Source organism: Euprymna scolopes, chromosome 17 (assembly GCF_053919585.1).
Source record: "Euprymna scolopes isolate OS-2025 chromosome 17, ASM5391958v1, whole genome shotgun sequence".
Taxonomy (NCBI): Eukaryota; Metazoa; Mollusca; class Cephalopoda; order Sepiida; family Sepiolidae; genus Euprymna; species Euprymna scolopes.
The window spans coordinates 128,858,334-128,881,618 of record NC_136498.1 but is presented as its reverse complement, the minus strand read 5'-3'; the positions used below and the strand labels follow the sequence as shown (position 1 = coordinate 128,881,618).

General features: G+C 30.9%; 1 protein-coding gene across 4 annotated transcripts; it reads left to right on the top strand.

Moving 5' to 3' along the window:
• Positions 1-112: 112 nt before the first annotated feature.
• On the top strand, positions 113-23,051 carry LOC145296973 (uncharacterized). 4 transcript variants are annotated; one of them, XR_013870090.1, is made up of 2 exons: positions 113-207; positions 22,591-23,051. XR_013870090.1 is itself a non-coding variant. In XM_080143199.1 (2 exons), the coding sequence occupies exon 2, from the start codon at positions 12,949-12,951 to the stop codon at positions 13,603-13,605; it is 657 nt and encodes a 218-aa protein (XP_079999325.1). In that variant the 5' UTR covers positions 113-207; positions 12,862-12,948; the 3' UTR covers positions 13,606-16,714. The 4 variants fall into 4 exon arrangements, 1 of the variants encoding a protein (XP_079999325.1); XR_013870092.1 differs by lacking the exon at positions 22,591-23,051 and adding an exon at positions 8,694-12,209; XM_080143199.1 differs by lacking the exon at positions 22,591-23,051 and adding an exon at positions 12,862-16,714.
• The last annotated feature ends 234 nt before the right edge of the window (positions 23,052-23,285 follow it).

Genomic DNA, 23,285 nt, shown 5'->3' with positions numbered 1-23,285 from the left:
ATTTTAATTTAACACAATACGTAACAACAGAAAAATAAAAACAAAACTTGAAATCACAATAATTGAAAATAATTATTTTAATTCTCTGCGAAATTGCTTTTCCGGTCGCCATCTTAAATGTTGACTTCCACTCGTTAAACTCGTCTTGTTTTAATTAACAAGTCTGATAATCGTTTCTTTGTTGAAAGCAAATTGTCAAACAAAAAAGTAAGTATTAGTTGAATCTAATTGTTTTGGGGGTTCTTTTTTACTGCAGAGATGCATACAAACCATTGTGTTTCGCTTTGGTTTTCATGTAGAAATGTTGGTACTTGTGCAATTTTGTTACCGTGCTGACTGAAATAATAACGCTATTATGTTGAAAGCCATTCTTAATATGGGGAGGGGGAGAGTGTTTTGTAACCATTGTGTGCTTCCAACTAACAACTTGATAAAAAGAAAAAACGACATTTTGAAACTTGAATATAAGCTGAAAAACCTATTTAAAAATAGCGCGGGACCAAAAATGCATCAGCACCGAAATATTTTTTTTATTTTTATTTTTTTATTACATTTTCACCCCAAACAAGGCACATTACAACTTTGATGTAGGGGCTACTATCAGGGACATAAGCTACTGGAGTACTATGTGGGGAGTTGGTGGGCAGCAAGATGTCGGTTCACATTACACTTGAACTTCTGCATGTCCGTACAGTTGGGGAAGCAAGAACCTGGAAGGGAATTCCAAAGTCTAGTCGTTCTGGAAAAGAAACTACTGGAGTAGAAGGCTCTCTTACATCTAAGGATCTTAACTGTGAAGGGGTGGGATTTTGCTGCTTGTCAGGTTTGTCGAGGGGGTACAAGTGCTTGCAATTCTTTGGAGCATTCACCGTTAAAGTAGAAAAGTAGAACAGGCAGAGGGATGCTATTTGCATATAATAAACAAAGAATGAGAGTAGTAAATAGCTGTGGGCAAAAATTGTGGGAAAATATAGGGAGACATAGTTTTGAAAACCGGTTTATCATAATTCTTTTGTGGGTTTACAACTACTTTTTGATTGTATTCCAAAGAATAAAGATATGTACGAGCAATTTAATGGCTGCTTCGGTGGGGGGGGTTAAAGCCGGCTAATCATAATAATTTTTTTAATTTTCGATTACTTTTTTATTGCGTTTGAAAGATTATAGTTTAAAGTTAATTTCTCCAAGAAAAAAGTGTGTGAAATAAAAAAAAAATACATGGAATAATTTTATCTCAAATCTGAAAAACCCTACATTTCACGTAAAAATTCATTATGAAAAGATCGTGTTTACATTTCTCTGGCAAAAAAAAAAAATATAAGTTTTCTGGAATTATTTCCAAGTTAAGTATTAAGTTAAAGTCTTAAGATAATGAATTAATACAATAAATGTACTTAACTTTTGAAAAAAAAAAAGTAATAATTATCCAAAAATATGACACTGGTAAGAACGAGACTTGTTTATCGTATCCAAAAAAAAAAAAACTCTGGCGGCAAAATTCAAATATGTACGGAAGGACAAATTACACATAATTTATTTCTTTAACATTATTCCGCCATACCGAGCGACTTTGCTACTTTTTTTCTTTTTTGAGTTGCAGACCCCCTTTCCTTCATTTAAAAATGCATAAAAGTTAATTAAATTCATTAATTATGCTACTGACAATTTATTCATTGAAAAAAAAAGTTAGCACTATTATTTATTAATATTAAGCTAGAATTACAATTGGTTAAGAAAACAATTTATAATCATTGAAAAAATTACACACTAAAAAAATACAAACTTACGTTAAAATTTATCAGAATGTTTACATAAAATTTAAAGTTGATAAACACAAACAGGTGGGTAGTTGAAGAGAGAAGGAGGGTGGGCAAAACAGACTGGTTTTCTTTTCAAGTCTGTGCATCCATACTTACCAACATGGAATGTTCGTATAATTTTTACCATTTTTTAATTAAATTATTTTTTATGTTCCTGTTTCTCAATTTATATTTTTTTACTTTATTTTCCAAGATTATATGAACATTATCTTATGTTGATGGTTATACGTTCATGCTTGTAATGGAAATATTAGAATCTTACATGTAAAGATTACGTTAAAAATGTAAACGTAAAAAAAAAGTAGAAATAATTTTTGCAATTCTAATTTTTTGTGTGAAAATATTAAATAAGCAATGCTTAATTCAATAATAATATTGGTAGTTCAAGAAATTAATTTTTCTATATATCTTTATATTATATATTTATAATTTATATATTTATAATTTATATATTTATAATTTATATATTTATATCGATTTCATTAATACGGACTTTAGGGGCTTTTCTCGTAATGTTCCTGTAAAAATTATTTTATTTTTTATTGTTACAAATTACGATTCTTTCTTTATATAAAAAAAACGCAAAAACAAATTTTTGCGTTTTTTTTTATTTATTACTGAAAACCATAACTTTAGTAAAGGTATTTTTTGTTTAAACAAAATAGTACATTTTCACTAAGATTTAAATAAAAAATAATTAGTGCATTATATTTTGCGATCATTATTTGATAAATACTGAAAATTTCATTGAAATTGGTTAATTTCCTAATTTTCGTGAATTTTTAAGTAAAGGGAGGAGTCAAAATATACATTTTGAGCATCAGCGTTCATTTTGCACGTACCTCATTAAAAAATTAAAGTTAATTCCAAAAAGGAAAAAAAAATACTTGTACACATGAAAAAAATGTTATAATGAAAAATGTTTTCACAGCTGACAATTTCAGCTACATTTTGAAGTTAAATAAATTAATTGTAAAAATCCTTTAAAAGATAAATATTAGTTTCCTATGTCTGCTTCAAAGATAATTAGTAAAGTTCTAAGATATTGAATTGAATAAAAAAAACAAAAAAAAAACATCTTGTTTGTACAAAACATTGCTTAATTAGCCACCAAAAGCGATCGATTCTGCAAAGGACAGAATCCCAACTAACGGAAGTTTTGTAAGCATGTGTTATATGGAAACCCAAATGTCAGACAGTCGAAAGGCTGTCTGAAAATGATGTCAGGTAGTTTGGGGGTACTTTTTTTCTCCAGACTAGCATCCGTACATTCCTATCATAAACGTGTGTATGATTTATACCATTTTTAATTTAATTATTTTTCTATGTTCCTGCTTTTAAATTTAAAAATAAAAATGAAATGTAATAAGTCCTCAGACGTACATCTCCATCATACAGTATATCGATACGCTATGGCTGACTGGGATAGCTTCTGTACATTTATATCTGATCTGCCTCTGCGTTCCATGTTTAAAAAGGATGTGTCCTCTATAGTATCAAACGTGACGGAATGGTTAATGGTAGGTATAGACCATTTCATACCCTCGAAAAGTTCCAGCAAAAACCTAACAGCCAGCCATGGTTCTCTCCAGAATGTACTACTGCCATTGCACACAGAAATCACTTTTTCTATTGCTTCCAATGTAATAGATGCATGGAGGCTAAAGCCGCTTTCAGGACTGCCAGCAATCATTGTAAGAAAGTAATAAAGAATTCTAGAGAGGTGTATGCTTAGTCCGTCAAGTCCAAAGTAGCTGAGCAGCGGCTTAGTTCTCACCAATTTTGGCAAATAGTAAAAAGAATCCTGAACAGAAGTGTGTGCTCTATCCCAACTATCATCAATGGACCTGAGGTAATCTTGTCAGCATCAGACAAAGCCAAACTCTTTGCCAAGAACTTTGCAGCTAATTCTACCCTTTGCGACCAAGGCAACCAACCCCCAATATTTCCTCCTGTATCAGAAAACATGCTATGTGATATACAAATATCTGTACGTGATGTTGTCAAACTAATCAAGAACCTTGATTCCAGTAAAGCAACCAGCCCTGACGGTATTCCAATTATAGTACTCAAAAACCTTCAACCTGAACAAGCGCCCATACTTACAAAACTGTTTAAACGTTGTCATAAAGAGAATTGCTTCCCATTACCCTGGAAAATCTTATCAGTATGCCCTGTATTTAAGCATTCAGGTGATCGCTCATCCCCCTCTCAGTATAGGACAATAAGTCTCCTGTGCATTATCAGTAAGTTGCTGGAATCTATGTTAAATAGAGAAGTAATCAACCATCTCAGCAAAAATAACCTTCTTAGTGACACACAATATGGTTTCCATTCTGCTAGATCTACAGCAGATGTACTTACAGTTATATCTCATAGGATTAGCGAATCTCTCAATGGAGGCAACCTTTCTAGAGCAATTGCTCTTGACATATCAAAGGCCTTTGATAGGGTATGGCATAAAGATGTACTTCACAAGATCTCCAGCTATGGTATAGCTGGAAATATCTTCTCAGTTATTAAATCATTTCTCTTTGATAGGTTCATAAGTAGTAGTTGATAGGCAAAAATCAGAAGCTCACAGTATTAATACTGGAGTCCCTCTTTTCCTGATCTTCCAAATCACATCCTTACATCATTTGTAGACATTTATGCTGATGACACTACCATCTATGGTAGCATATCTAAGACTGTAAACGACCAAGTTCTCTCTGCTTCTCTCTCCCCTGATCTTGAGCACGTGGTACAATGGGGAAAGGAGTGGCTGGTTACTTTTAATGCATCTAAAACCAAGCTTCTATCTTTACACCATCAATGTTCTGATCGCTATCTAGCATCAATTGAAATGAATGGCTCTCGTTTTGGGGAGGCCTCATGTTTTTACAAGCTTCTGGGCTTGACCTTTACTCCTGATCTGAAATGGAACACATGCATCAAATCTGTTGCCAAGGCCGCTGGAAAAATGGTGGGATCCTTCTATCGATCCAGTAGATATCTCACTGCTGATGCAATTCCCTATCTATATAAGAGCCAGGTACGTCCAAGGATGGAGTACTGTTGCCACATCTGGGCAGGAGCTACTAGAAAGGACTTATCCTGCCTTGATAGAGTCCAAAATAGACTTTGTAACCTCGTAGGAGATGTTCTTTTCTCTTCCCTGCAACCTCTATCTCACAGAAGAGATGTTGCGAAGTTTGTCTCTGCTTTATCGTTATTTTCATGGCAAGTGCTCGACTGAGCTTCAATCTATGGTCCCCCCTCGCCAAACTTTCACAAGAAACACTTGTCTAGCTAAAAACACTATCAATAATTCCTCCCACTCTTTATCTGTGCCTAAACTTAAACGTAGATTCCATGAACAAGTTTCTTTCTTAGAACTGCATGCCTGTGGAATTATCTTCCGTTTTCCTGCTTTCCAGCTGACTACAATATGGTTGTCTTCAAGTCCAATGTAAACAAGTTCTTGATGAGCTGTTCCACTTAAGTTAACAAATTTACCAAATTTCCATTACTAATGATTACTATATTGTCCAATTGACTACTGTACACTTTAAACCTTTATCCTCGAGTGGTCTCTGGCCTTGGTAAGTGGTTATGCCTATGTAAAAAAAAAATTATTGTTCAATATTATATAAAAATTATCTTACACCAAAATTTTCACATTCATTCAAGCAAGGAATATATTAGAATCTTACATATAAAAATTATGCGAATATGTAATTAAAAAAAAATGTAGAAATATATTTTGTAATTATCATTTTTTGTGTGAAAATATTAAATAAACAATGCTTAATTCAATGATAATATTGGTAGCTCGGGAAATTAATTTTTCTTTGAGTTATATCGAATTTATTAATACAGATTTTAAGGAGTTTTTTTTCATAATGTTTCTATATGTATAATTTTCAAGTATTTAGCAGAGAAGGCAACAAACAACTATAAGAAAAAATATACACAAGAAATGAATATTACTGTAGTCAATAAAAGTTAATTTTATACCTACCTGGCTCTTTTAATTTTGTTTTCAAGTAGTTTTATTTATCTTTATTTAATCTCAAAAATTCAGTTTTTCCAGCGAATTTGAAAAATAAATGGCATCTGAATTTTTTAGCTGGTTGTGAAAACATTTTTCATGCGTACAAATATTCTTTTCAATTTGGAAATTATCTTTAGTTTTTAATCTTTCAAATACACTCAAAAAGTGGTCGGAAACCTACAAAAAACTTATGATAAATTGGCTTTTAAAACTAAAACCTGTCTTTATTTCACCAATTATTGCCCTAAGAAATTAACTTAATGTTTTTATATTTTAAATGCAATAAAAAATTAAATGAAAGCTATTTAAAAAAAAAAAAAAACTATAGGATAAGTCTCTTTTTATAATCTCTCTCCTTTATAGGTGCAAATTATTTTTTGCACGTGCCTGATTATTTTTTTACTTGAAAACCTCTTATAAAAACGTGTTCCTTGCTATTATATATTCACTTTGAACAAATATTAGTTTGGTGCAGAAATAATGTATTTTTTTGTGTTCAACTTCAACAGATCATAACTCCTTTCATAATAAACTTTATAAATCGAAATAAAAACCACTAGAATCGGCACAATTTTACCAACAAGAAACAAATCCAGAGTTCTGGAAGCGATGGAGTCATTGAAGGCCGATTTGGCATCATCTCGGCTTTTGAAGCATTTTTCACATAAGAAGATGTCAAGATGCTTGAAAAAGTGATAATTGGTGGGTGAGAGGTTCGATGAATATGGTGGATGAGGCAGAGTCTTGTAGCCCAATTTCTTCAACATCTGCAGGGTCAGTTGAGTAACATGCAGGCGAGCATTGTCATTAAGGAGAATTGATCCCTTCACATTGACTAATCTCAGGCACATACATTGGAGTTTCTGGTGCATTTTGTCAATTTGTCGGCAGTACTTCTCTTCCATAATCAGTATTTTTATTATTATTGCTATTATTATTGTCATTGTTATTATTATTACTATTATTAATAGTACATTTTCCTCTATTAATCCTCCACGCCAATCATCTACATCCAAAATTCTCTTTTGTGTCCTTTTATATATCTCCAAAGACTTTGCTACCCTATCTTTTTACCTTTGCCTTATACCCAAACCCCCTCCCTGTATATCTAATAACAAAGAAAACCTAGAATTACTGCTACATGTTATCTAACATATATTGGTATTCTGAAATCTATTATTATAGCCTTACAACTATCCACCCAGACCCATCCCATAACTTGCTTCTTTAACCCACTTTCGAACCCTCCCTCACTTCTCTAAATTAAAACCCTGCTTAGGACACACCCATTCACTCTTTCACCTTAAATCATAACCATAATAACCCTCCCAAAATTATAACCCACTTCATAGTGCTATTGTCGTGTTGGTTGCATCTGTCAAAAAATGCCCCTCCATAGATAATAGACATCTTACACACCAATGAAATAAAATTACAAAACATACACTACATACATTTAAGACTATGATAAATACCCTATACACCTTTCTTCATTACACTCTATATTATACGCGTCTCCTTTATTTAGAATTCGATAAAACTCCCCTTAACATAATCTATAATTTTAATTGATCTATTTCATTCCTAATGAATCCCACGCTAGACGCCGCATCCCGACTATGTTGCCTAGCATCTTCTCTACTCTTCTGATGAGAAGCATTAGGCTTTGAAAGGCCTTGCATAAAGTGTCCCTTCTATCCCCCAACAAATTACCTTATTGAATAAATTAACCAATATATAGTTTTTGTGACTTCATTTCCCTTTCCTATTTGTTCTCTTAAAGAAGCTCCAAGGATACTTGTTGAGCTTTATATTGTCCAGATAAGCCTCCTCTTATAGAATTGAGCTCACTCTTTTCTTCTAACGCACTAAGCTATATATATATATATATATATATATATATATATATATATATATAATTAAAAATGCGAACATTAAAATAAATAATTCAGTGAAATTCTCAAGTTATCTCCCTTGTTCATAAATTTTCATTAAATTTGTATTAATTTCAACAATGTGATGACAGACCTCTGAACACATTGTAAAAAATGATGTGTTTGGTAAAAATGGTACAAGTAAATAAATAGGAAAATATGGCACAAAGCAACAACAATTCAGTAATGAAAATATGGATTGTTCTGGATGGGTGGGGTGGGCCGTATACATTATAGTTTTAAATAGAGGATCAGCACCCCGTTCACAATATTTTAAAATAATGACTTCAAAATAATTATTTATTTTGACGTCTTCAAGCAAATTAAATTATCATCTTATTTGGGGAAGGGTCTAAGTTCTTTTATCTTTGTTATTTTTAATTATTCAGACTCCTCAATAATTAAAACATTTCATTAATGTTATCATAACAAATCTCTCGGCACACTGTGAAAGTTGTAAGAAGCAAAAAAAATCTTTATCGTCTTTTTACTAATGACCACCCAAATAAAACTAAAACATGCTAACTAATCCTCACTTATAAATATGATGTCTAAAGAGAGTTACACAGGTTTAGCACTAAAATGCAAGTCTTTACTTAGATCAGCTTACTTTTGGACATTTTATAATTTCCTGTTCTTGGAAGTTTGGATGAAATTTGTCCGATCCCAAGCTATCCACATAAATTAATCCACAGAAAGAAAAACAGAAAATAAACTTACTTTTTTGTATTGTACTTTGTTCTTTATACATTTTTCCATTGTCTTAGCATTAAGTTTGTGGGAATGGAAATTTCCAAGCTTACTCGATTGTCGCCCTTTAACTCTGATAACCAGAGAGCGACAAAGCCACGTCACTTCTTGTGTCTTATATCTCTCTCTCTTTTGTGCTGGACCCTCAAGCAGTCAAGATGTAACAGATACCGCTCCAGTGGCATCGGCCATCAACAGTGCTCCTGACTAACCCCTCAGCCTCTCATCAATCACAAGTAACGTTACTCCTTCTCAATGAACTCTTATTCTTTCTATCCATATCCTTATTATATTTATTATGTAAATTTATGTAAATAAATCTGCATTCTTTCACTAATATATATCGGTATGTTTTCATCATCATTGTGCGACCTTTGCATTTCAATCTTTTTACCAGTCAATCAATTCAGTTCATTCAATTAACCTAACAACACAATGGGGATGGGATCGTCTATAACACAAGCAGACCATCCTGCCTCCTCTCTACAAAGTGGTAACCCCGACGTGATTTTTTTCAAGAATCATGACCTAATGAACATTTCTCATTAATGCGGAACAATCTATCTTAAAAAAACATTTTAAAGCGTCCTCACTGTTGCAAATGAAACACATACCAATATCGTTAAATAATCAGCGAAATATACAAAAAATAAACAACAAAAAACGCAATTTCAAAAAGAAAAAAATAGAAAATATTTTTTCATTGCATTTTCAACCTTTACGTCCAACACACGTGCATGAATTATTTATTGTCCGCCATCTTTATTGTTACTACTTGTGGCCAACTAAATGTAAACAAATCGTCCTTTTCTTCATCATATATGCAATGAACGTATTTTGTTTTTGTTACATCTCTTATTTTTAGGGTTCAATGTGATTTGTAGTCTTTATGCTGTTGTAGTATTGTCTATAAAATACAAAATAACTTTGTTTCAGTTGTTTAAAAAAAACAATATTATGTACATGTCTCTGATAGAATTCACAGATACCAAATTTCTGCATCCACATGAATTCAAATTTCTTTGATTTCTTGGAACCTTTGTGGTGGCTTGCCTCATTGGTTGCCATTCATTTTAGTAACCAAATCGAAAGTTGTTAAACTGACAAATGAGCAACACTTTATCTAAACCCGAAGTCATTCATGTTTTTATTTCTAATTGATTTTAGAAATTGTATCTACATGTAACAAAGAAAGACTGATAATATAAAACTACAGAAGATAATGTGTGTTGGCTTGCGATATTCTGTTATTACTGAATGAAAAAGTGGCTGAACCATGGCACCTTCTTTCTCATGAAGTCTGGCTTTGTCCTACATCATTCACTTCTCCTTCAGTTGTCTGATGCAATATTATAGTGAAATGCTAACAAGCTCACTCTTGGCTATTTTTGTACATTTCTAGAATGCAATGTGTAAATTCCTGCTTTACAGTGGCATCTATTTTCAACTAACAAATATTGGTGAAATAACCTGATAGACACTTCTGTCTTTCATTACCTAAACTTTCACAATGATATATATTTGTTATTATTTCATGTTTGTCATTTTCTTTAACGTTGCTATATTGTGCTTGAATTATTCCATGTCAAATTATCCAGAAATTTACGAGTTGGAAATGAATCACCTCGGATTTTTTTTTACCACAGATGAACGTTATTAAAACAATTTTTTTTTTAATTTTGAACTTGTAAATCTAAGTAATTGCCAACTTAGAATATGAGATGCCTTCAATAAGTTCCCAGGCATTTTTTGTGCAGGCAGTTAAAAATCTAAAAAAGACTATGGAAAATTCAGTATGTTATTGCGATTCATCTTATGAGATGGCTGAACAATTTTTATGATTCCAGGTTCAAATGGCTAGATACGGCAGGAATTGGAATACACCTTATCAAAGTCTGATTGTCACAAAAATGCAATATAGATGTGAGGACACTTTAGAAGAACGATGTGCAATAAAATTCTGTTTTAAACTTGGAAAAATGCCACAGAAACGTATAGAATGCTTCAGATTGCTTTTAGGCCATCTTATATGAATTGTGCATCAGATTTAATTGGCATATAAGACTCCAAGAAAGAGGGGAGTATTTGAGGGATGATAAGAGGTGTGGGAGTAGTAAAGAAGTCAGAACATCAGAGTTGATTGGCCAAATAAAGAATTTCATGGATAAGGACCGCCGTGTGTCTACAGAGACAATAAGTTCGCAGGTTCACGCTAGTGTGTAAACATATGGATTATCTTTCCTTGTTGTTTATGATTCGTGCTGTACGAGTTACTTCCCTTGGAAAATAAAGATGTCTTCCGTGAGCTAACATGCTTTCTTTTGCCTCCTTAATATTACACATTCATACTAATATTACAAAAAAGGTCAAACATAGTGTGGGAACTGTACACATAATTATTCACAAGGAACTGAAGATGCAGAAGATTTGCGGAAAGTTTGTTTCAAGGGTACTCAGAGAAGATTAGAAAAAGATGTCATGGGAATCACAACAGTTTCTCACTTTCTCAATAGTCCAGACCTTGCTTTCTGTGACTTTTGGTTATTCCCTAAGCTTAAGGATAACCTTAGTACTGTCAACAAATAGATGAAACGCATCAGAAACTTCAACAACACCTAGCATTAGTCAAGGGAAAAGGCCCAATTCTTATCCAGGACAATGCCCGACCACATCTTTCTAAATTGACTTTGCAGAAGTTAAATGAATTGAGCTATGTAACTCTGCCTCATATGCCATACTCAGAGTATTAGGGAAGTTACAGTTTGAAGCTTTCTATTTCTAAAACATCTTGAAAGATGAATGCAAATCTACAAAATTGCTGCACCCCTCTTTCAAATCGATTATGATTTGCTGATAAGTTATTAATTGCTGTGGCACTTATTTTCTTCTTTTAATACCAATTAAAACGAGATTATTTCTCTTTGATAAATATATTTACAAAATTAGTTTTGTAGACATAAAATACTGTGCAAATGTTTTTTTTATAAATTCAATTAGACATCACAGTAAAACTTTTTTGTATTTATTGTGCATTTTTATTCTTAGAACTTTAGTCATGGGATTTTCATATTTTGAAATGCACATTGCTTAGATTGTTAACATATTATCCGAGGTAAAAACATGTTTGTTGAGATAAAGCTGTCAATGTAGCGGGAGGAAAAAAAAGGATTTACGAAGTTAAAGAACTTGATGGTATTCCTCTTAAAGAAAAGCGACATTTAGTTTCAAAAGCATAAGGGACGATCTGTTAATACAATTTTGGTATGAAGCACTGGTAATAGCGAGCCCTAGGAAATTTTATAATTGGATAGTATTTTCTGGTGCCGGCATGTTCCTTATCGCAGCAGCTCTCGCCAAGTCTGAATAACTGCCATTCTTGTCAATTATGTTCCACAAATATTTTATTTTCTCCAGGAAGAATTCGCATTTGTTTTCCTTGGTTTTGAATCTAAAATCTTGTATCCGTCTGAATTCTTTGTATATATGGTGTTCGTGCTGCTTCTTGTTATAATATCGTCCAGATTTCAAATTTCTAGAACAAAGAAAATATACAAAACACAGTTTCTTTTAAAATCATATTAAATGTTGATGAATTAATTTTAAAATATTAATTAAAATGTTGGTATTAAGATTAATTACTTAACATTGACAAATTATATTTAAAATATTAATGAAATGTTGGTATTAGGTGTAATTACATGTTAAATATAGATAAATTATTTTTCAAGTCTTAATGAAATGTTGGTATTAAGTTTAATTACATGTTAATATTGACGAATTATGTTTAAAATATTAATTAACTTGTTTGTATTAAGATTAATTATTAAAATATTAATGAAATGTTGGTATTAAGTTTAATTACATGTTAAATATTGACGAATTTGAGAAATCCCATGTTATATATTAACGAATTATTTTTAGATATCAATTAAAATGTTGATATTAGCATTAACTACATGTTAAATATTGACAAACTTTTTTAATATTAATTAAAATGCTAGTCTTAATTACATGTTAAATATTGACAAATTATGTTTTAATATTAATAAAAATGTTGGTATTACGTTTAATTGTAAAATATTTACGAATTAATTTTGAATATTAATTCAAATGTCGGTACTAATATTAATTAAATGTCAAATATTGACAAATTATTTTTATATTAATGAAATGTTGATAGTAAGATTTTTTACATGTTAAATATTGGCTTTGTATCTTTTTCGTTGTTTTTTTATTTAATCTTTCAGCTGTGCTCAGAACTGTTTTTCATTTTTTCATAGTTTGTAACTCTTTAAGAGATTTTAGTTTTATTTATTTTCAGACATAATATCTGGGCATAAAAATAAAAATCATTATTCTGTAAAGTGTGTGGATCATTATTTTTAAAAATTTGCAACGTGATCATAACATGACCAATACAGAGAAACGATTTTCATGCAATGTTTGTAAATCAATATTTTCTACTAAATCAACGTTAACTCAACACAATCAAAGACACATTGGCGAAAAACCATTTTCTTGTGAAACATGTGGATGTTCATTTTCAAAGAAATCAATTTTAGTTTGTCATTATCGAACACACACTGGCGAGAAACCATTTTGTTTCAAAATCTGTGGAAAATCTTTTTCTGCAAAATCAACGTTAGCACAACACAATCGAACACACACTGGCGAGAAACCATTTTGTTGCAAAATCTGTGGAAAATCTTTTTCTGCAAAATCAACGTTAGCACAACACAATCGAACACACACTGGCGAGAAACCATTTTGTTGCAAAATCTGTGGAAAATCTTTTTCTGCAAAATCAACGTTAGCACAACACAATCGAACACACACTGGCGAGAAACCATTTTGTTGCAAAATCTGTGGAAAATCTTTTTCTGCAAAATCAACGTTAGCACAACACAATCGAACACACACTGGCGAGAAACCATTTTGTTGCAAAATCTGTGGAAAATCTTTTTCTGCAAAATCAACGTTAGCACAACACAATCGAACACACACTGGCGAGAAACCATTTTTCTGTAAAATCTGTAAATCTTTTTTTCTGCAAAATCAACGTTAACAAAACATATGTATGTTCACACTGGGGAGAAACCATTTTTCTGTGAAATCTGGGGAAAATCTTTTTCTCTGGAATCAAATTTAAACCGTCATAAACATACACACACTGGAAAAGACGTTTCAATTATACCAGTCATCATAGGAGCAACTGGGCTTATGAAAAAGAACTTTAAAAAGTACATAGCAAGCATACCCGGTGAACCAAGTGCAAGTGAAATACAAACGATTGCACTGAAAGGGACGGCTAGAATCCTGAAAAGATCTCTTGGTTGGACTCACTAAAATAGGGGTAAATGTCAGACATCTGGTTGGATGTCCCATCCCCTAGAAGAAAAAGTTTAAGAAAAATGAAAAAAAAAAAGAGAGAAATCATTTTTCTGTCAAATTTGTGGTTCCTCATTTTCTGAAAAATCACATTTGATTCGACACAATCGAACACACACTGGGGAAAAACCATATTCATGTGACTTATGTGCATATTCCTGTTCTCAAAAGTCATATTTGAATGTGCACAAACGAATACACACTGGCCTCAGAAAGACATAAATTGGCTTGACACAAAGACAAGGAAAATGCTAACCTTGTACCGAGTTATTTATCGAAATCAGTGCATGCCTTGTTTGTACCTACCCAGGCGAGAAGGAGGTATGGGGCTCTCGGAAGTCAATCATCAACACAGGGCCACAATCGTCAGCATAGGTCAGTACATAATAAGTTCCTGTAACCCCAAGCTTATGAAAATTAAAGACCATTATCAGAATCGAGCAAGTAACACAACATCTATAACACAACTTGCCACTCATTTTGGAAAAGATTGCCTTACAAATGATACTGAGAACCCAAACAAGCCTGCCACTGACATAGCCCAGAAAAGTCGAAAAAAATACACTAGCCAGTTCCATAGTGTTAAAACAGAAGAATGGACCAACCATAAACGGGCAAAATACCTACCGACTGAACTATCCCAAGAATATATTGATAGGGATGGTTCCCTGGACTGGCTCAAAAGAGGATCCCTCCATTACGACCAAGAGAGGTTGATATTGGCTGCACAAGACCAGGGCCTCATGACAAACGCCTTCAAAAAGATGTGTGGTCTAAGCAACAATAATACATGCAGGTTTTGTAGCACTGAGGTTGAGAGTGTGGGCCACCTGATTTCTGGTTGCAAAGTCCTACTTGGAGACGGTTATTATACAGATCGCCATAACGGAGTTTGCAAATACCTTCACTGGAAGATATGTAAGAAACTCAACATTCAGTGTAGTAAAAACTCCTGGGAACATATACCCGAACGAACAGTTGGGAATGACAACTACACTATTCACTATGACTACATAATCCCTACTACTACATATCTTGAAAACGCAGATGCTAAACCAGATATAGTGATTTGGGACAGAGAAAACAAAAAAGCGACCGTAATAGAGGTCAGTGTACCCAATGATACAGGGCTTAACAAAGTTGAGAGGGAAAAGATTACAAAGTATCAAGGACTTATGTATGATATGAAACGAAATTGGAAATTAAAAGACGTTTTAATTATACCAGTCATCATAGGTGCAACTGGGCTTATGAAAAAGAACTTTAAAAAGTACATAGCAAGCATACCCGGTGAACCAAGTGAAAGTGAAATACAAACGATTGCACTGAAAGGGACGGCTAGAATCCTGAAAAGATCTCTTGGTTGGACTCACTAAAATAGGGGTAAATGTCAGACATCTGGTTGGATGTCCCATCCCCTAGAAGAAAAAGTTTAAGAAAAATGAAAAAAAAAAGAAAGAAACCATATTCTTGTGAAACGTGTGGAATTTCCTTTGCTAATAAATCGTATCGTAACTTTCACCTGCGTATACACAATGGAGAGAAGCCATTCTCATGTGAAATATGCGGATATTCATGTTTGAGGAATTCACATTTAAGAAGGCACATGCGTATACACATTGCGTAGAATTACACACCTTTACACACATTGTAGATAGAGTATATCACAAGGAACATAAAACAAGAAATAACTCAACTTTTTGTAACAATATTTATTCACTCATTCTACCTCCATGTGTGACTTCTCATTACGGCTGTGACATCTGTCATGTAATCGTCTTCTCAAATGTGCTCTTGAACGTCATCCACATCTCTAACATAATCATCTTTTTGAACATGCTCTCTCCTTTTCATAGTCTTCTTTTTATAGACCATGACGTCATTTCACTCATTGCTCAGTATTTGATATAGTCACCCATGCTATGTTACAAATTAACACTTGAAAGGAAAGTTGAAATCTTAAAAATAAAAGTGAATGAAAAATAGCTCATCTACAAACTAATGACTAGTGCAGAGTTTGCTGCTCAGCAATTGGGCACCTTAACCACTTAATTCCTGAATTCCATATCATATTAGCAGATGGCCTTAACATTGTTTGTCAAATCAAAATATGTACATAACTCCACATGAACGTTTGTGATGAAATGCAACATAACAGATCGTCAAATATCTGGGAACGATAACCAATCAAACATAAATGTGACAGCGGTGTATAAAAGACATACAGAGGGACAAATACATAACAGAACATTGTCATCCAACCAGACATTGAATATAATAGAAAAGGTGCAAAAAATCGATATTTTCTGCAAAGCATTGACTCACAATGGACTCATATGTCGATTGATAGACGTTGGGATATTTATCAACATAATAGAATTGCAACCAAACTAAACTAAACAATAAATGGACAATAAAATTTCCCCGAATATTCTGAACTGTCTATATTTAAACTATTTGAGAGAGAATCAAATTAAATGATAATCAGTTAAAAAAATTGTAAAATAATAAACTATCCAGAAAGATTACGAAAAAGAAAACCTTATACGATGCAACATTCATCATTTAATGAAAGCAAAGCGACCAACAAATATAAAAATTAACTATCACACATTAATCTTAAATTGAATAAACCAAACCAAACATGATCCACATTAACATGAACACATTCATACAAAAGAATAAGAAATGAAGTCCTTTTATGCTGATAGAATCAACTCGGCTAAACACCTCAACATATACAATTTTAAAGAATAAGGTGCAAGAATAAGAAAAATATTCAATATGTTACTTTTTTAAATATTGTTGAATTGTTACATGATTTTTTTACCCAAAAGTGCTGGATATAACAACCTATAATTTTGAAATATCGTTAAATAATATAAAAATATTTTATATAGTTTTCTGCTTTATAAAAATTGCAATTAATTATGCCATTTAAAAGTTCATAAAATTCTTATTCTATTTTAGTAAGAAACAGCTTTGCATGTGCTGAATTTGAAAATAAAAGTTTTAACTTAAACTACAATTTATGATAGTCATAAATTGTAAAATATTCATGTCCGTTAAAAACATATGAAGAAATATTCAAAAATGTAGGAAATGTAAAGAACAAAAACAAACTGGGAATAACATTCCTGTATACTTGAAGAATCTTTCAATGGTAATCTAAAAAGTGAAAGAGAATTATTTAAAAGGAATCCAATAGTTAGAATTAAAAATGCAGTGCGTGATATAATCCGGTTGGAAAAAGGATTAAATACAGCTCAAATACATAAAAATTGTTCTTTCAATCAGTGTAGTAATCCAACTGATTATATATAAATATTTCTATTCTTCCCAACTGTCTCTCTTTCTCTCTCCCTCTCTCTCTCTCTCTCCATGTATATCTTCTGTAGTTTGCATCCCATTTCTCTGTGAGTCTCGCTTGGCAACGCTCAGCAAACAACAAAAGCCATCAGATTATAACAAGTGTATTGAAGTCATTAACCAAAACGACCATTAAAACAACCTACCCTAAACAATTCCTTACTTTTACTAATTATCTTTTCAATGAAAACCATCGGCCTATACCGAGCAAATATCCCTCATTACAAAACGATAAAAACACTACCTCCCCTAATAAATTCATAACTTTTACTATGCTTGATTGTCTACGTTTCTTTTCCTACTGTTTTTTTTTCAAAGGTATTTTTTATATTAGGTCCAACTCCTAAAATTTCTTTAAATTGATGACTTTTACACATTTCCGAGTATCTTGATGAAAATCTCGATTAGGTTTTGCGGAAACAATTAATCTTCTACATATAAAGACACGTGCACAATAAACAAATCTACTTCTCTGAGGGCGATAAGTTTTTGTGCCCATGTGTTCGTCTCTATGGAAATGTCATCATGTAGCAGTAATTTTAAATCATGAAAAATGATGTATAAATGGAAAGAACCAATGTATTTTATTTCGTGAATTAAAGGTCTAGTGTGTTTTGTCGGCATATTCTAATAAAAAAAAGCGTAGCAATGTAGTCAGAGGGAGAAAAAGTAGTTATCATTGGGACGCCATATTTGAATAGTAGATTAGCGTTTGTTTATTGATGCGAATACCATTAATCCCAAATATATGGTCTGAGCTTAGCCAATCATGATGGACGGAATCAGGCAGGGGAAACTATTATTTGTGAATCGAAAAATGAAAACAGTATGCTGTATGTATGTATGTAAAAATCAGTTAATGGTTGTGGAAGCACAATATCTTGGAAAAATATAGAATTTGACCCAGTCTCAACTGGTAGTGGTGGGAGCACTAAATAGTGAGAGAGAAAATAGGAACTACTTCCTCTGCAGATATGGCAGTTGTTATGTTGCTCATTGGATGTAATGTACCATTTTATTATCATGACTGAATGTGGCAGAAATGGTGCTCATAAGCTATATAAAAGAGTGGCTATCAGGGTAGATGTATTGAATTTGTATGTGGCATCTGTTGTTGCAAACCTGTAGTACTTTCGTCCAAAAGAGAGTTTCTGCAATCAAAATATTATATTTGGAGGTAAAGCATCGTAGATAGTAACAATTTTTTTTCAGGAACAAGCACCTAAATAACATTATAACTCAAAGAAAAATTAATTTTCTTACTTATGATATTATCATTGAATTAAGCATTGTTTATTCAATATTTTTACAAAAAGATAATTGCAAAAAATATTTCATGTTGTTAATAAGGTAACATTTTTAATGCAAATTTTACATGTAATATTTCAATATTTTTACATGTAATATTTCAATATTTTTACATGTAATATTTCAATATTTTACATGTAATATTTCAATATTTTTACATGTAATATTTCAATATTTTTACATGTAATATTTCAATATTTTTACATGTAATATTTCAATATTTTTACATGTAATATTTCAATATTTTTACATGTAATATTTCAATATTTTACATGTAATATTTCAATATTTTTACATGTAATATTTCAATATTTTTACATGTAATATTTCAATATTTTTACATGTAATATTTCAATATTTTTACATGTAATATTTCAATATTTTTACATGTAATATTTCAATATTTTACATGTAATATTTCAATATTTTTACATGTAATATTTCAATATTTTTACATGTAATATTTCAATATTTTTACATGTAATATTTCAATATTTTACATGTAATATTTCAATATTTTTACATGTAATATTTCAATATTTTTACATGTAATATTTCAATATTTTTACATGTAATATTTCAATATTTTTACATGTAATATTTCAATATTTTTACATGTAATATTTCAATATTTTTACATGTAATATTTCAATATTTTTACATGTAATATTTCAATATTTTTACATGTAATATTTCAATATTTTTACATGTAATATTTCAATATTTTTACATGTAATATTTCAATATTTTTACATGTAATATTTCAATATTTTTACATGTAATATTTCAATATTTTTACATGTAATATTTCAATATTTTTACATGTAATATTTCAATATTTTTACATGTAATATTTCAATATTTTTACATGTAATATTTCAATATTTTACATGTAATATTTCAATATTTTTACATGTAATATTTCAATATTTTTACATGTAATATTTCAATATTTTTACATGTAATATTTCAATATTTTACATGTAATATTTCAATATTTTTACATGTAATATTTCAATATTTTTACATGTAATATTTCAATATTTTTACATGTAATATTTCAATATTTTTACATGTAATATTTCAATATTTTTACATGTAATATTTCAATATTTTTACATGTAATATTTCAATATTTTTACATGTAATATTTCAATATTTTACATGTAATATTTCAATATTTTTACATGTAATATTTCAATATTTTTACATGTAATATTTCAATATTTTTACATGTAATATTTCAATATTTTACATGTAATATTTCAATATTTTTACATGTAATATTTCAATATTTTTACATGTAATATTTCAATATTTTTACATGTAATATTTCAATATTTTTACATGTAATATTTCAATATTTTACATGTAATATTTCAATATTTTTACATGTAATATTTCAATATTTTTACATGTAATATTTCAATATTTTTACATGTAATATTTCAATATTTTTACATGTAATATTTCAATATTTTTACATGTAATATTTCAATATTTTTACATGTAATATTTCAATATTTTTACATGTAATATTTCAATATTTTTACATGTAATATTTCAATATTTTTACATGTAATATTTCAATATTTTTACATGTAATATTTCAATATTTTTACATGTAATATTTCAATATTTTTACATGTAATATTTCAATATTTTTACATGTAATATTTCAATATTTTACATGTAATATTTCAATATTTTTACATGTAATATTTCAATATTTTTACATGTAATATTTCAATATTTTTACATGTAATATTTCAATATTTTTACATGTAATATTTCAATATTTTTACATGTAATATTTCAATATTTTTACATGTAATATTCAATATTTTCCTTGTGTACATGAATGTGTAAACGTCAGCATAAGAATTTTTTTGTATAATCTTGCAAAAAAGATTGTATATCTTGAATATCAGGAACATAAAAAAATAATTTTAAAACTGGGGAAAATTCAAATAGCGTTTCATTTCGTTGCCTATGGAAAGACAGCATTGAAAAAAAAGCAGACAGTTTTGGCCCTCCCACCCACCTGATCCCATCTCTAAACTTACCGTCATACTTAGATGAGTTTGCGACTAGTTGAATCAATTTTAAGATTTACGTTCAGACATTAGTAAAAAGTAAATAAAATGTAAGTTGGTACATTTTTGATTTGAATGTCTAATTTTTTTCCATTTATAATAGTCATTTTCTTTCAAATTTGAATTCTATTTAATTATTAATAAATAACGGTTTTAACTTTTTTCAATGAATAAATTGTCAGTATATAAACAGCCTTATCAAGAATTGTATAATATTTTTTTTTACATAGGAGTCACAACTTATCAAGGGCCGGAGGGCACTTGTGAATAAGGATTAATGAGTGTGCAGTACGATGTGAAAATATCGTAGTAATCGTTAGTAGTGGAAATTTGGTAAATTAGATTACTTAAGGAGACGGCTCATCAAGAATTTGTTTATGTTGGACTTGAAGACGACCAAATTGTAGTCAGCTTGAAAGTAGGCAAACAGAAGAGAGTTCCACAGGCGTACAGTTCACTAAATAAATGTCATGGTAACATTTATTGGGTGCGTTTCTACAAAAATTTTGTTCTATTTCATATTTTAAAGTGATGATCGAGTCTTCAAAGACATCACGGCCATCTTTTCTTGTTCTTCAGCAGCGTTCAACATTACTAAAAAACATTTTCCATTGAATAAAAACACTAAAAACTTATCCAATTAGGTTGAAAAGTAACTTATCTTGTTTTTGATGAGACTTATTTCAAATAAATGTTAAAAAAATTTTTTTTAAAAAGGTGACCATAAAGTGAGCGCATTCTTCCATATCTTGAAAACTACTTGTTTCTTGGAATTTTAAACGTTAGTGGTGATTTTAAAAGATTTTCCGAGGGTGGAAAGAAAGTTGCCCGCCCAAAAAAATGGTAGCCACAAAGTTGGTGCTCATTTCACGTTAAATTATTATAGAAAAGTGATCCCCCACTTTTTGAAAACTAACATTTATTTATATCTTAGAAACTACTCATTTGCCGTAATTTTAAACGTTATTTTCGTTTTCAGCGACCCCAAAAACCTATTAGAGTGGTAATTTTAAAGGATTTTTTCAGGGTGGAGTAATTCTTCATATTTACCAAAAAAGTTTTTTTTATTTTCGTTAATTAACAAGTTTATTAAATGTTTGTTTTTGATTAATTAACATCGTTTCAAACAAGTTTATTTAATTATTGCTGTTGATTAATAAACATCGTTACATTGTAACAGGTTATTTACTTTTGTGTGCGTTAATAATTTTTATTTTTGTTGTTGTTCTTGTTACCTAACATTGTTATATTTTAAGTTCGTTGATTAACTTGCTGTTTTGTTGAAATTTCCAGGACCAACTTCACTCGGCGCTTGCAGGTATAGAATCCGTGCATTTCTTTTTTTTACTGCTTCGGCAATTTCTGGGACTAACCTCATTCAGGTATAGTTTGATAGCTAACTTGTTTCCTTTTCGTAAACTTCTCCGGCAATTTCTGGAACTCGGCTACAGTAATCGTGTAATCATTTTTTTTTTTATGTAACATTCTTTCATTGGCACTTATATCAACGGATCATTAAATCTAAGGGAGATAACCAGCAAAGACATAGCAAAAATAAGCATATTTTGCAAGTTATCATTTGGGACGCTGAAATAATCAGTAGAACAATGAAAGAATGTTAAATGAAAAAAAAAAGAGAAACAAATATGATTACATGAATACTATACCTGCAAGCGCCGAGTAAAGTTGAAGTTAGTCCCGGGAATTTCAACAAAAAGAAAACAAAATAATCAATGAACTTCAAATTGTGAGAAATTCCATATACAACCGCCATCTTTCTTTCAGGCCGGCCATACAGCTCTAGTAGCCGGTCTGTGATTGGTTTAAATTTGAATGTGTCAGGTAATTTGACTTGGCGCCTTTTTTGTATTCATGCGTTTATTTTTCAGTCTAAGAAAAACACGGGATCGGGATAGACTCAAACCACAGCGGTTCTCTCACTAGGGAGCCAAGACAATTCCTTCATGGACACCAAACAGTCGGTGAACAAAGAACACATCTCTACAAGCAAAGACAAGTTATATTGCGGAATCTATTCAAATCCAGGATGACATTCAAGAAACTGTTCATCATGTTTATTGTCAAAATATTGGATCTTATCTCATTTCTTCTTGAGTCCCAAGGGGCTCACATTATGCCTGATTATAGCTGCCATCATTCACGCCATGTTCTCCATGATCATCATGGATCCTTCCAAAGGACCAACGAACTAACATTCCAACAATAGGAATTTGAACTAAATGCTCCATGCGTATGGGGGCAAATCAGGCCACCGTTTTGCAAAGGACTATACCAGAACCAAAGAACTTTCATTGCTGTTATTTGTGAATAAATTTTTAGTTTAAAAGTATGGCTTTTGTTTATGGAATTCATTTGTTTCTGCAGGAAGGAAATTGAGAATGTAATTTCTCACATTCTCATTTTTTTGCAAAACGACGAAAAAAAATGATTCTCATTTTTGCAAACGGTTAGATTCTCATTTTTTGCAAAATGGCTAGTTTAAATATATTCTCAGTTTTTTTTTGTTTTTTTTGCTGAGCGTAATAAGATCTCATTTTTCGAACGTAATTGTAGGGGAATAAAT